General features: G+C 34.7%; 3 protein-coding genes across 8 annotated transcripts; 1 reads left to right on the top strand and 2 right to left on the bottom strand.

Moving 5' to 3' along the window:
• Positions 1-2,934, top strand: LOC107931672 (beta-1,4-xylosyltransferase IRX14). 2 transcript variants are annotated; one of them, XR_001693283.2, is made up of 4 exons: positions 50-1,099; positions 1,197-1,736; positions 2,254-2,588; positions 2,713-2,934. XR_001693283.2 is itself a non-coding variant. In XM_016863607.2 (3 exons), the coding sequence occupies exons 1-3, from the start codon at positions 369-371 to the stop codon at positions 2,486-2,488; spliced, it is 1,506 nt and encodes a 501-aa protein (XP_016719096.1). In that variant the 5' UTR covers positions 1-368; the 3' UTR covers positions 2,489-2,934. The 2 variants fall into 2 exon arrangements, 1 of the variants encoding a protein (XP_016719096.1); XM_016863607.2 differs by having other exon boundaries at positions 1-1,099; positions 2,254-2,934.
• A 1,133-nt stretch (positions 2,935-4,067) lies between these two features.
• Positions 4,068-7,063, bottom strand: LOC107931673 (protein RER1A). The gene is made up of 4 exons (XM_016863608.2): positions 6,533-7,063; positions 5,104-5,284; positions 4,936-5,001; positions 4,068-4,343 (listed from the first exon to the last, which is right to left on the bottom strand). Exons 1-3 carry the CDS (start codon positions 7,048-7,050, stop codon positions 4,945-4,947), a joined length of 756 nt encoding a protein of 251 aa, XP_016719097.2. The 5' UTR covers positions 7,051-7,063; the 3' UTR covers positions 4,068-4,343; positions 4,936-4,944.
• Positions 7,064-7,792: 729 nt separating this feature from the next.
• LOC107931670 (F-box protein SKIP2) lies at positions 7,793-10,479 on the bottom strand. 5 transcript variants are annotated; one of them, XM_016863605.2, is made up of 3 exons: positions 8,828-10,479; positions 8,079-8,208; positions 7,793-8,000 (listed from the first exon to the last, which is right to left on the bottom strand). In XM_016863605.2, the coding sequence occupies exons 1-2, from the start codon at positions 10,347-10,349 to the stop codon at positions 8,195-8,197; spliced, it is 1,536 nt and encodes a 511-aa protein (XP_016719094.1). In that variant the 5' UTR covers positions 10,350-10,479; the 3' UTR covers positions 7,793-8,000; positions 8,079-8,194. The 5 variants fall into 5 exon arrangements, with proteins under 5 accessions (XP_016719094.1, XP_016719095.1, XP_016719093.1 ...); XM_016863606.2 differs by having other exon boundaries at positions 7,793-7,950; XM_016863601.2 differs by lacking the exon at positions 7,793-8,000 and adding an exon at positions 8,287-8,347 and having other exon boundaries at positions 8,081-8,208; positions 8,755-10,479.
• Between the last annotated feature and the right edge of the window lie 3,389 nt (positions 10,480-13,868).

The raw sequence follows: 13,868 nt of genomic DNA, 5'->3' as shown, positions 1-13,868 counted from the left end.
GGCTTGGGCCCCTATATCATGGGCTAATGTCTTTGTCTCACTTTCTCTCTCTAACTCCTCCATGTTCTTTCCCTCTTTACTTTCAGCGTATACAATGAAGAACAAATTAAGAACATAAAAGCAACAAAATCAAATTAGGAGTAAATTTGAAAAATAACCCCAAAGATCAATTCATCCCTTGATTCCAAAGTAATCTTTAAAAAAAATCCTTTCTTTTAATCAACTCATTAAGCCCATCCTTCACCACCAAATCGAACCTACCACAATAATTTGAGCAGAAAAAAATTAATCTTTATTCTCCTTTCTTTCTTTTTTTTTTTGCTTTTTTGTTGTTGCTTCGGTCGCCGGAGATTGGGTTGTGGCCAAAAATGAAGCTTTCGGCGTTACAACAGAGTTATCTAGGTCGTCGGAGTAATAGTTTCAGATCATCGGGACCGTTGGATTCTTCTTCCGATGGAGCTTTTAAATCGCCGGCGGCCGTTTTTTGGCTTGTCCTCCATGGTCTGTCTTGCTTAATTAGCTTACTCCTTGGGTTCCGTTTTTCTCGTTTGGTTTTCCTTTTGTTATCTACTTCTTCTACCTATACGTCGCCGTTTCATTCCCCTACCGAGCTTGCCAAAACCCTAGATATCCGCTCAGTTATTCCCGCTGACCCCGTCGGGAACGTCCCGTTACCATTTCCTAACAAGACGGCGACGAACTCCCGGGTGGTTGTCGGGCGGCACGGGATCCGGATCCGACCGTGGCCGCATCCGAATCCGGTTGAGGTCATGAAGGCACACCGGATCATCGAAAGGGTCCAAACGGAGCAGAGGTTACAATTTGGTGTGAAGGATCCCAGGAAAATTATCGTGGTCACGCCGACGTATGTACGGACATTCCAATCACTGCATTTGACCGGTGTGATGCATTCGTTGATGCTGGTCCCTTACGATCTGGTGTGGATCGTCGTTGAAGCCGGCGGCGTTAGCAATGAAACGGCGTCGCTTATCGCTAAATCCGGTCTGAGAACCATCCACGTGGGATTCAATCAACGGATGCCGAATTCATGGGACGGACGCCATAAATTGGAAACCAAAATGCGGCTTCGTGGTTTAAGGTAACGGTAATTTATATGATTTTATGCAATATTAGGGACTAGATTGTAAAAAATTTAGAAATTGATTCGATTTCTTGTGCTTATTTTTTGGGGACAGAATTGTAAGAGAGAAGAAATTGGATGGAATTGTTATATTTGCTGATGATAGTAATATGCATAGTATGGAACTTTTCGATGAGATCCAAAATGTGAAATGGTTCGGTGCGGTTTCTGTCGGAATACTTGCTAGCTCGGCTAATATCGATGAGACGGTGGTTGAGAAGAGAGGGGAAGAGGAGAATCCTCGAATGCCGGTTCAAGGTCCGGCTTGTAACGTGTCTAATATGTTGGCAGGGTGGCATACGTTTAACACATTGCCATTTGCTGGGAAAACTGCTGTTTATATTGATGATAGAGCAACCGTGCTGCCTAGGAAGTTGGAGTGGTCGGGATTCATTTTGAATTCTAGTTTGCTTTGGAAAGACGGAGATAAGCCGGAATGGATGAAAGATATTGATACATTGGATGGGGATATCGAGAGTCCATTGGATTTGGTTAAAGACCCGTCGGTGGTGGAGCCTCTTGGAAGCTGTGGACGTCGAGTTTTGCTCTGGTGGCTTCGAGTTGAAGCTCGTGCTGATAGCAAGTTCCCTCCTAGGTGAGTATCTTATCCTATTCTCCTTATAATATTATTGTGTTGCCTAATGGTACTCAACTAGTTTGATATCGAACTGATCGTAAACTAAGAAACTCGAATAACAGATCACTAACGGAATCAATGTGTCTCGACTGTTAGGTGTGTCAACTTATAATACATCTTTATATAGGGAGTAGCATCAAGAAATGCCGAATTGAGCACCTGTTCTTACAGATGTCACGGTCAAATATTCATCACTTGTTGATTCATTTCTGAAACTAAGTCACCTCGATAGTTTCTTAGAATTAAAATGGTATTGTGGTATAAATAACCACAAATGTTCGAGAAATCGATTGTGTCGAGTATGATTTTTGCTCATAGGCTGGAACCATGTGGTTATAACTCTAGTAACTAAATATAGCATTACAGTTGTTTTTTTCAGCGTATTTTGTTTTTGGACTTTGATAACTCAGGATTGGTTTCTCTTGCTCGATCTCCTCTCCATGTTATCTTCTCATTAGTTTTACACATCTTGCAGATGGATAATTGACCCACCTTTGGAGATCACGGTCCCATCAAAACGCACTCCATGGCCTGATACTCCCCCTGAACTCCCTTCTCACGAGAAGCCAGTGATAAGAATCCAAGAACCAATCATCAAGCATACTACAAAGACACGAACATCCAGATCAAAACGTCGAAGTAAAAGAAAGCACGATGACACAAGAACAGACAGAGGCACAACAGGTTTCGACAAGACATTACAAAACTAAAAAAATCATTAGCCCAGGAATGTATACACCTCGACCGAGTTGAAACCACCGTGCCAAGACCGAGTTGGGGGGAATGCAGATGGATCTTATCAGGCGTTGGGTATGTATCGATATGCACCCTTTTACTGTAGGCGAGTTTATACATGCATTTCCGTTTACGTTCCTCTCCGAGTTTCGACTATGTATTTTTTATCTTTTACTCTCTTTTTTTTTTCAATCCATAGTTTCTTGGAGTGATGGATTATATCTGCTTCATCGAGGAAGGTATGTTCGTCGAGTCGTTCTCTTTCGTGTCTCGAGAAAAACTCGATTGTGACATGCTTAGTTTTTACAAATTTATACATATAATCTTTGTAATAGGGAACTATAGAGCTGTGTTTAGTAGTTGGTTTTTGGTAGATACAACACCAAGAATAATAAAAATTCAGTCACATGATTATTGCAAATTGCTGGATCTATTGATAAACTTACAATACTTTTTTTTTAATTTTATTCACTTGTAAAGAACAGGATTTAAAAAATAATAATTACAAAACATTTCCAAATTGTGTATTTACGTCCCTGTTCATCCTAACTCCTCAATTTAAATTTGCATGCTGTTCACTTAAATCAAGTAAAATAAAGTGAAATTTTTGAGTTAATTTGACATTTTTTATTTTTAAATCGAATAAAATGAAAGTTATTCAAGTTAAATTTTAGTAAATTTAAGAAAATAGACAAGCTGATTTAAAATATTATTGATGGCTAAATTCATAGTTGAATGTCTCAAATTTATTATTTTGAATTTTTTTTAAAATTATAATTTTAACAATTTGAAAATTTGAAGTTCATTTTGATTTTTTTTTTGAGAGGAATTAATGCTTTTTCGTTTTTAAAATTGGCAAAGATTTAAAAGATATTTACACTAATTTATTTAAATTGTAAAATTCAATTTAACTTTAATTTAAAAAATTAAATTATTTATTTAAATTGATTGGAAAAATTGAATAACTTAATTAAATTAAGTTAGAATTAAAAAAATTTAACTTTTTCAAATCAGATCATACTATAGGTGTTACCAACATTGTCTGATCAATTCTTTCATCTTAGTTATTACCTCCAAGTCATTTGTAAATTAGTTCCTTGACAGTAAAAACTAGAACGTCAATTCCCCTCAAATCTGAAAATTCATTTCCAAACTCAAATTCCACATAAGCTAATTTAATAATAAAAAGTAAACAATTTGAACTCATCAAACCAAACCCCAAACCGACTCAAACTCGAAACAGTTTGAAATAATTCGAATTCGAAAGAATATGAATCTTAATGATCTAAACAACTCAAAATAACCTCACTTGAAAAACTCAAGTCTCAATCCAAATTCAAAATAACTTGAACTCGAAACCCCGAATAAATCCGATTCCCCCATATAACAACTTGGTGGTTAGCAATCGACAGTTGACACTTGAAAGCCAATGAAACTAAAGACAAATTTATTATATGCTGTCGACAAAGGCCACTTTTGTAAGTTGCAAGGCTGGGTTTTTTGTCTTTCATTCCAAAGTTAACAGCTAATGAAATCATAATAACAGGGTTGACATAAGATCTCACAATCTTCTTTAATCTATTTAACAACGTGAATGTTATGAATTAATAAATAGGGTACATTTGTTTAAGATTAAAAAGTACCATCCACATCTAAAAATTTTAATATAAACCAATTGCACTACTTGATTGAGTATTATCAGAAGTAAAAAACACATGTTACCGGCAGAAGTTACAGGCGACGGTAAATGTTGCATGTTCCATCAATACAAACTGTTCTTTGTCTGGTAACTTTGGTTTTCTTATCTAGGCTAAACTTTCCCAGATGCACCTGAAAGTTAAATCCAGTAAAAAAAGCATTAGAAAATGGACATACATTCAATGTCCGACTTAGAGGCGAAGCAAAAAAATTGCTTTAGGGGAGATAGAAATGAATCATAAATTTTTGGAGGGGTTAATGTGCAAATTTACCATTAGATTAACATGTAATTTTTAAAATCTTGAAAGGGCTACAAGGGAAATTTACCATTTTTTGGAGATTATTTGATCTAAAAACATTCTAATTGAATTCTAAAAATATCAGTACTCTAAACTGGTCATTTAATTACTGTACGGACAACTTTGGTCTAACATGTTTAAAAAAACAGACAATGTCAACAGAATTTAGGAGGCTTGTTTCTTCTTCTTTTTTTAACACGTCGGATTCAAACTGTTAACGCAGTAGGCATACATGTGTTTACAATTTAATCCATGTATTCTAAATATTCTTCACATCAAATCTGAGATACAAATTGACTTGATTTTTATAATACTAATACTTTAAGGACTCAATAGAACATTTTAAAATTTGAAAACCAGTTCAAAATCTGGGTCATAGTTTAAGGAAGTCTGGTGCGATTAACCTTATATACACACACACTCACCTGAGGAACTTAATCCCTGGGAAGGTTTGTGTTTTCCGTTGGAGATGCCTTCTTGCTGTCGTATCGCTAACAAAAGAAACAAAGTACAACACAATCGATCACACAATCAAATATGCCAAGGAAAAACAGGGACCCCAAGTCACAAAAGGAAGATGGATTCGGAAATACCTGTTTCCCGAACGAGAAAGGGACGTATTTGTACTTGATCATGTGCAGAATCTGCTTCCTCATAGTCAGGATGAATAACATTATCCAATAGAAAAGGAGTATTGGCCAAAAGACAGGCACATCAAACACACTGAAGAATGTCATCACGAAAGCAATGCAAAAGGCCTTTGTGATCGAGTACCTTCACACAGAAAAATGGCCAACACATGATAGACGAATATCTTAGCATCGAGCATAAAAATTTCCGAAAGGTAAAGAAGTCAGTTTCATGGCACCCTGTATATGCTTTGCATCCTTAAGTTACGAAACAACTATAGACGAAGAAAAATAGTCAGAAAAACAGTACATGCCAGAAATAAAAGCTACTTGCTGCTCATGATATTCGTTTCACATTGCATTCGAAAACCTCAAAGCTAAGAATCAAATTGGACTAATAAACTGGATTTTGCCAATAGTTTTTATAACCTGGTAAGGTTTCCCTAAAGAGAACACTTTAGGGCATAAGTCTCTACATATCAATACCATCCAATAGGCCAACAATTATTGGGTATAAATGGTAAAACACATTGCATTCCTATGGAGAGAACTCAGATTCAAGCCCTGGAGATGAAATTGTTAGGAGGGGCAACCATGAATCCTGAAATGAGTAGTCTTCATGGACTGTAAAACAGACCCGGAAAGAAGATACCATCCAACAAATAAGTGAGAATATGTGATAAAGCCTATATTAGAAAGAAGTACCTCGGAAATAGAAAGAAAAGAGAAATTTCTAATCATTCTCATGGACTTCAAATGTATGAGCATTGAGCAGTCAAGAGTTATGTTACACAGACTCTTAATTTCCCTCAAAGTTACCATGTCCGACATTATGACATATTCGAACATAAGTACAAAGGTAGAATACTCTGAACATATGGAAAAGCTTAGAAAAACCAAATATATTTATGTCAGTTAGTGCTTAATTAACTTTGGGTAACAAAATTCAGGAGCGTGGAAAAAAGAAACCCTACTAATTGGAAACGGTTGATTTAGAATCCATAATTTTTCTTTCATTTTATAATAAAAATTCGCAATTTCTTCATTTATCAGCAATGATCAAAAACTTCAACATTAAATCCTTCTCTCATAATGCCCTGTGAATTAGGGTGAGTTTTACTGTAAAAATAACGGTGGTGGTGAGATTAGATACTGTAGCGTGAGACAAAAAATTAAGCTAAACGCAGCGCACCGCCCCACCCAAACGAAGCCTTAGAATTATCAAGCAATAAAAGCTTATTTGTTCGATCGAATTAAACTTTCTTAAAATTTTAACGGGTTCAAATCAGTAATAAATTAAATTATCCTAATACGATACCTAATTTAACTATAACAATATTCAGATCATTTGACTAAATCAAAGCAGTTAAAACAAACAGTGAAGAGAGGGAACCAGAATTTGAATTCGGGGAGTCGACGAACGAAAGGGCGAAACTCATCGGATCCACTGACGGGAAGCGAGGGACCATCCTCCATCTCGGGGTCCACTTGAGGGGAAAGGAACCCCATCAGCAAATTCAGCAAGTAGATGCCGAGGCCGTAGGTGACGATGTAAAACCCCTGCACGAAGTACACGCGTACGGCGTAGATCAACACCACCGCAAGACATCCGATCCAACGGTTGAGAACGTGCGGAACCGTTTTGTTCAGGAGGTACTGGTATCGCCGCGACACCTCGAAAGTCCACCGCGATATGACCGCCGCGGGAGACGACGGGGATAGATCGTCGCCACCAAGGGCACCGCCGGTTGGTCCGGTCTCCATCGGGGGACCCTTACGTCTCTGTTTGTTTTTGTCTTTTTCAATAACGAAACTATTACAAAGCTTCTTCGACAGCCTCTCTGATTTTCGGCTATGCTTTAACACATAGAATTTTCCTTTTGGTTCGATCATCGTCCTATACCGGTTCATTTAAACCGGGCCTATTTTAAATTTAATAATGATTAAATGTAAATATAAACAAATTCTTAAAATAAGTGATTTATAATTACTTTGAATTGCTTTTAGTTTAATTTGAAATTAAAATTTTAATGATAAGATAAAAAAATTTAAATTTAAAATTTTAACTAAAATATAATAATAAAATAATATCTATTCAAATATAAATGATAAGTTTAATTCATTATCTTCAAATTTCTTCACTTTAAACTAAGAATTAATACATAATTAAAAATATTTAATCCTTGAATTAAGATTTAATAAATAATTTCTTATTTTAATTTGACACTTTTTTCTAACTTGGTACATGTGTACTTTTTTAGTCCGTACTTAACAAATAAATTATATGTTAGGCATCAAATGTTTAATTCGATTTTAGAGTTGATTAAATAAAAATTCGTAATTAATTAAAAATTAATACGGTTACCTTTGACACCAAGATACATAATTCGAAAAATTATCACAAGTATTACATCAAAAAAAATGTCAAACTCGGTTATTAAATGATATATTAAAAAGTTAATCAAAAGATATATTTGATACAATATTAATAATTATAATTTTAAGTTGTAATTTAAGAATATTTTGTGCAAATAAGTTTTTTTTTTTTACAAATTTAACTTGCATTGTGATTTTTCTTTTCTGAAAGTAATTCAAGAGTTTTTTTTTTTTTTTTTTTGGGGGGGGGGGTTGGGGGCTATCCTTAGATTCAAGATTCAATTGGTAAATATGACCACAAATTCTAAAACTGATTCTGCTAACAATGAAGTCTAAGCTTCTTAAAGTGAAGACGACAACGATGATGTATTCTCCGAAAGCAATGGGAGAGATAATTCAAGGGGTCGGAAAAGTAGTCAGGATACGGTCCCCGGCCTGCAGACGAGCAAATAGGGTGACATCAAAGCATGGAACTTAGCAACTATCTGTCAAAAAAGTCAAGAGCCTTCATTGGACACAATGCTATCGAAGACGTTTTAGCAGTATTAACGGCGTTGACAAACCTTCCTCTGGACTTGAGATCCTCGGAACAAGCTCGACGCAGGCAAGTGACATCATGTCAATCACCGCTGATGCCTCGGTTTTGGAGATGAAAGATTATATGAAACCTGGGTTTGAGCTAGATATTGATTTCTGCATTCAGAGCAAATACAGCTTGAATCAATGCTATTGTTGTTTTTTTAGAGAAAGTGAAGTATCAAATTCGACTACCAGTATCAGAAGCCGAGTTAAGTAATCCGCCAAGGTTCGGTTTAATGCAACTGAAACTCACCTAGGAAAAGAAAGGAAAAAGAAACTGTTAAAAAGAGTGCTTAAACCCAGAATTCAAAGATCCAAGCAGATTATATATATATATGCCACATGAAACCAAGAACATTAAAGGGATTCAACGATCCGAATTACACCCAACAACGATAACTTGCTGTACCATACGAACACCTATACGCAATCATCAACACAACATATAATTCAAAACATTCTCATTGCCTTTCCATCAAGGTTTACAAGTTTCCAAGAAAAAAGAAAATCTAAAGCAATAAGTAAGCATTAATGAAATGACACGAGAAAATAAACTTTCAAAGGCTGCAATGAGATCAAAGCAAAGAGTAAATTTCCCAAACATCTACAATTAGATCATTTCACAAGTTGATATTTAAATTATCATCACAATTAGACCACCTTCTCAACGTGCCTGCTACTAAATTCCTACCAGCAAAATGCCCCAACTTTGACGTCAACAAAGCTAACCTACCATTGCTGCTCGTGGAAGCACCAACAGCGGTTACTTGGCCAACCTCCACACCGGTTTCATGAACTCCAATGTCACTGACACTAGCCTCGAACCCACAATCTGTGTCACAAGCATCCATATTGATCAACATCGATCCCCTTTGTTCACGCAACCATTCGCCGGCATCACTGCTCACTCCTCTACATTTCCTCACCTTAATTTTTACCAAATTGGGACAACCGGAACCGAGTGCTTCGATGGCTATATCTGAAATCGGACATCCCTTGATACAAAGTTTCTTCAAGGCCATACATTTTGCAGCAATGCATGCAATCTCTGTATCACCAATAGTTCCACTCCCACAAAGAGCTAACCTCTCGAGCTTTGAACAATTACATGCAATGGCCGATAAGCTCACATGGGTAGCATTAACACCAATCAAAACAAGTTCTTGTAAATTAGAACAATGCTTGGCTACAGCAATCAAACCCTCATCACCAATCCTGTTAGTTCTCCATCCATCAATATGAAGTTTCCTCAGTAGCTTACAATTCTCAGCTACACAAACAAGTCCATAATTCGAACACTCGGGGGTTTTCAGAATATGCAAATTCTCAATTTTGGTGCATTTTGAAATGGCTGATAAGCCTATATCACTTACTTGGAGCCTCTCAAGGTGAATTTCCATTAAAGGATTGCTATTGCTATCACTACTGCCGTAATTGATATCGCAGTTTAAATTCTCTTTATAGTTTTGATTTCGGTTTCCAATTAATTGAAGAACACTATCCCAATCACCTAAACAATGAATAATTTTCAAAGTTTTAAGGTTTTTTGATCCAACCACAAGCGGTGCAAAAGACTGACCGTTAACGAGCTCTTTCAAGCAAATCATTTTCAACGAAGAAGCCGCGGCTCCAGGTCCGATCGGCTCAGCTCCGTCGTGGATTCCTCTAAGCCTTTTTATCGATAACTCTTCTAAATTCGCACAATGATCAAGGACGGCGTTTAAAGCTTTAGCGCCGAACATGCAAGAGCCACAAGAGAGTTTTCGTAATTTTTTTGAATTCTTAGCAAATGTCGACATTCCTTCGTCGGTGATTTCGCGGCAACCGCGGAGCTTCAACCGTGTGAGGTTACGGCAACGGATCGAGATCGTAAGCAAAGAGTCATCAGTCAAGCTGATCGATTTACGACTACACCGTAAAGCGAGCTTGGTAACGGAATCGAAACGGGTAAACAAAGAAGGCAAAGAAGAAACGATTTCAGATTGAGCGTTGAGAGATAAACGGTGGCGGCTCCAACCGTCAACGCGAAACCACCGCTTGCAGACTAGTGAACACCGGTTCCGATCACCGGGTCCAAGGAACTGGAAAACGAAAGCCAAACACTCATCGGGTAACTCAGCGGTATAATCCACGATCTCCACCGCGATTTGGTCGCGAAATCCCTCCCCAGAAATGAAAGCAGAAGAGGATAAGAAGGTAAAGGAATCGCAGGGGGAGTTTACTCTGCCCAAAACGACGGGAGGAGATTGGCCCATTTTCGGCGGGTGGATAATACGCGCCACCGAAAGGAAAGTAATTGAGAATAGCCTCTCCTTTTTATGGGTTTTTCTTTGTTTTGGTTGTCTGTAATGTTTCAATTAGTTTGTGGGGGTAAAGGTTCCTTGTGGGCAGTTGAATTATAAGGGCGGAAAAAGGGTGGTTGAAATTTAGGTACGTTTAATTTTGGACCCGTCAAATGGGGGACGAGTGCGTGTCCTCGTCGCAATTGCCACGAGTCGACTCATCCATCATCGCCGATTTTTTATTTTATTTTTCGGTTAAAATATGTCACAAATCCCTATACTCTTTATAAAATTAAAATTTAGTCTTTATACTTTTATTTCTAAAAATTTAATCTCTATTTTAAAATTCAGGTACAACTATTAACATTATAAAATTATTTTGTTAAATTCAAACAGTGGTAAATGCAAAGGGGGCAGGTAGAGGTCCCCAAAATAGAAAAATGTATTTCAATTCCTTTAAAATTTATTAAATTATAAATTTATATATGATAAAATTGTACTTTTAACTTCCAAAATAAAAAAAAAAAACTTTGTTTAGTTCTTTTAAAAAACTATGAAATCATAAACTTAACATGTTAAAATTATAATTTGCCCCCTCAAAAAAATATAATTCAATTTTGACCCTTCCTAAAAAATTTTTTAGATTCACCATTGAATCCAAGTTCATTGCAGTGTTATTTTTTTATTTTATTCCCCACATTAAATCACCCAATCGTTCATTTATTATTTATTTTTGCCAACATTAAATCACCCAATCGTTCATTTATTATTTATTTTTACCAAAATTATTTGTATAAACTATACTTGTAGTCACTCAATTATTTATAAGTTTCTTTTTTTGTCACTGTAAAAATTACAAAATGATCACCTAATTATTTTATAATTTTTCATAATTGAATGGCCAAAAAGAAATTTATTAATAATTAAACTACGTTTAATGCAATTTACCCTTTTTTAAAGGGTCAAATTTTTCATTTTTTTCCCTTCTTTTTATATGGTGCATGCTTTTGCGTGTGATGGGATGTTGGCAATGGTGGGGCCCCACATTTAATTAACCAACTTTCATTTTCCAACCTTGAACATTTAGTATCTCAAAACTTTTTCTCTAAATTAATCCTTGAATTTGGAAAAAATTTTAAATTTGGTTCTTTAATTTGGATTTCGTTAATATATGACAATGTATCACTATGGTATTATTTCGCATCATCACTTTGGTATTCAAACACGATTTAAATCTCAAATTTTGTTATAGGTGTATGACATTAACAATCACTTCTCTATAATTGGGGTTGTTGTAAATAATGTTAATTGTACTAATATTGTATCAAGCATGCCCTTTAGTTTGGTATAATTTTAAGAGTAAATTACACCCAAAGTCACTAAACTATTAGTAAATTTACGTTTTGGTCACTTAACTTTAAAAAGTTACAAATAGTCACTAAACTTTTTTTAAGTTTTTATTTAAGTCATTGGTTATTAAACTATTGTTGAATGGCCATCTTTGTTCGCATTGTCTACACCAATTAAAAGTTCCCATTTCTTTTTTCTTCTACAATTCAATTTTTTTCATGAAATAACTTTGAACGTTACAAACTTGTAAACCAAAATCCAAACAACTCTTTTTTCCGATCTCTAACACTGACTGTTAGATTGATTTGGATTTAATGTATGTTCTTCTACTTGTCGATGGGTACTGATCCACAATACCAATCATTGAATCGTCGCTAGGAGCTCGCTAGCCAGACTTTATTTAAAAAAAAACTTAACAACCTAGTGACTTAAATAAAAACTTTCAAATAGTTTAGTAACAATTTTGTAACTTTTAGAAGTTGAGTGATTAAAACGTAAAGTTATTAATAGATTCATGACTTCAGGTGTAGTTTACCCTAAATTTTAATACTAATTAAAAATGCATAGATAAATTTGTAAACACATTTGTACCTATCATACAGACAACTTGAATCTAGCATATTTAATATAATAATATTTTTTTGTTTATTTTTAACACGTTAGATTCAATCTGCCTTTCATTTGTTGATCAATTTCTAAATACATACATATGTTTTGCATTAACAAATTCAATATGACGTGTTAGGGGAAAAAAGAAATTGCCCTAAATTTTAATGTCAATGTTTTGTAATTTTTAACATGTCAAATTTAAAATATTCCATATTTAAATTTTGATTTACATGTTGAGCCAACATTAAATGCCCAAATTGATAGAAAGGTATGATTAGCACAATATGAATACTTTGACCCTCAAAATGAAATGTTTTAGAATTTAGAGATTAATTTAGACTATGAGTTATAGTTTGAGGATCTATGTGCAATTAACCCAAATAAACAAATAAATCACCTTAATAATTAATATTAAAATCATTAGAAATATAATATTAATAATACATATATATATTAAAATATTAAAAAAAGGCTGCTATGTGTCTTCTTTTTAGACAATATAATTATTCATAATTATTTTTTGGGGGGAAAAATATGAATATTCATTGCCTTCAGTAAACCACGCCCGTTTACGATTATTTTGAGCATGCAGCTTGCTTTGTTTTGCATGCGCTAATTATTGAACTGTCCCTGAGGACTACTTCATGTAGTTTTAAACAAACTTCCAAAAGGCTGTTAAAAAAATTGGGTACTTACTTTCAACGTTTTTAAAATTGGATTGATGATCGAATCAGCCAGATTATTATCTTTGTTCGATTAGTTTATCCTGTTCAATTGAATAAATTATTAAAATGAATAATATTTTTAAATAAAAAAAATCTATTCGATTAGTCAACTGATCCAACTCCTTATTTCGAACCAATACATTAGTTGATTCTCGATACCACCGGTCCAGCCCCATTCCAAAAACAGTGCCTACTATTTCTAGAACTTTTTCCCTCTACCCTTCCTCTCTAGATTGAAGAAATATCTTTTTGGAAGGGTGAAAAATGAAAATTTTCCATTTGAACAAAGCTAAAAATGATTAAAATTGAACTCTTAATTTTAAGAGAGACAAAAAAGAGAAATTATACCATTTGACCAATGAGGTTAGCGCGTGCCAATGACCAAATTTGATGGGTTGAACTGTAATGTTCTCAGTGATCTATTAACGATTATCGACTACCACTTTTTTTTGGTCAAGAATGAAAAAACAAAACAAGAACAAAAATACAACATTCTTCTTATTCTTTTTTAAATTCGATAAATGTTGATTAATCTTATATTTCATTATAGTTTATAATTCAAGTATCATTTCTTATTTGATCTCTTTGAATCTCATATTCGAAGTTACAATCGCATTGATTCATTAAAAAAAATCGATTCAATACATTTCTTATGTACCCATAGGTGTTATATTGCATTTGAATAAGATTTCAGATCAATCTATCTTGATATGAGAATATGAGTTCGAATACATTATTCTCTTAATTATGAGTTGGAAGGAGAATTTCAGTAATTTTTAGGTATTTGTCAAAACATATATATGATCAA

The sequence above is a fragment of the Gossypium hirsutum genome, chromosome A02 (assembly GCF_007990345.1).
Source record: "Gossypium hirsutum isolate 1008001.06 chromosome A02, Gossypium_hirsutum_v2.1, whole genome shotgun sequence".
Taxonomy (NCBI): domain Eukaryota; kingdom Viridiplantae; phylum Streptophyta; class Magnoliopsida; order Malvales; family Malvaceae; genus Gossypium; species Gossypium hirsutum.
The sequence above is the reverse complement of the archived record's forward strand: the minus strand, read 5'-3'. Positions and strand labels throughout refer to the sequence as shown.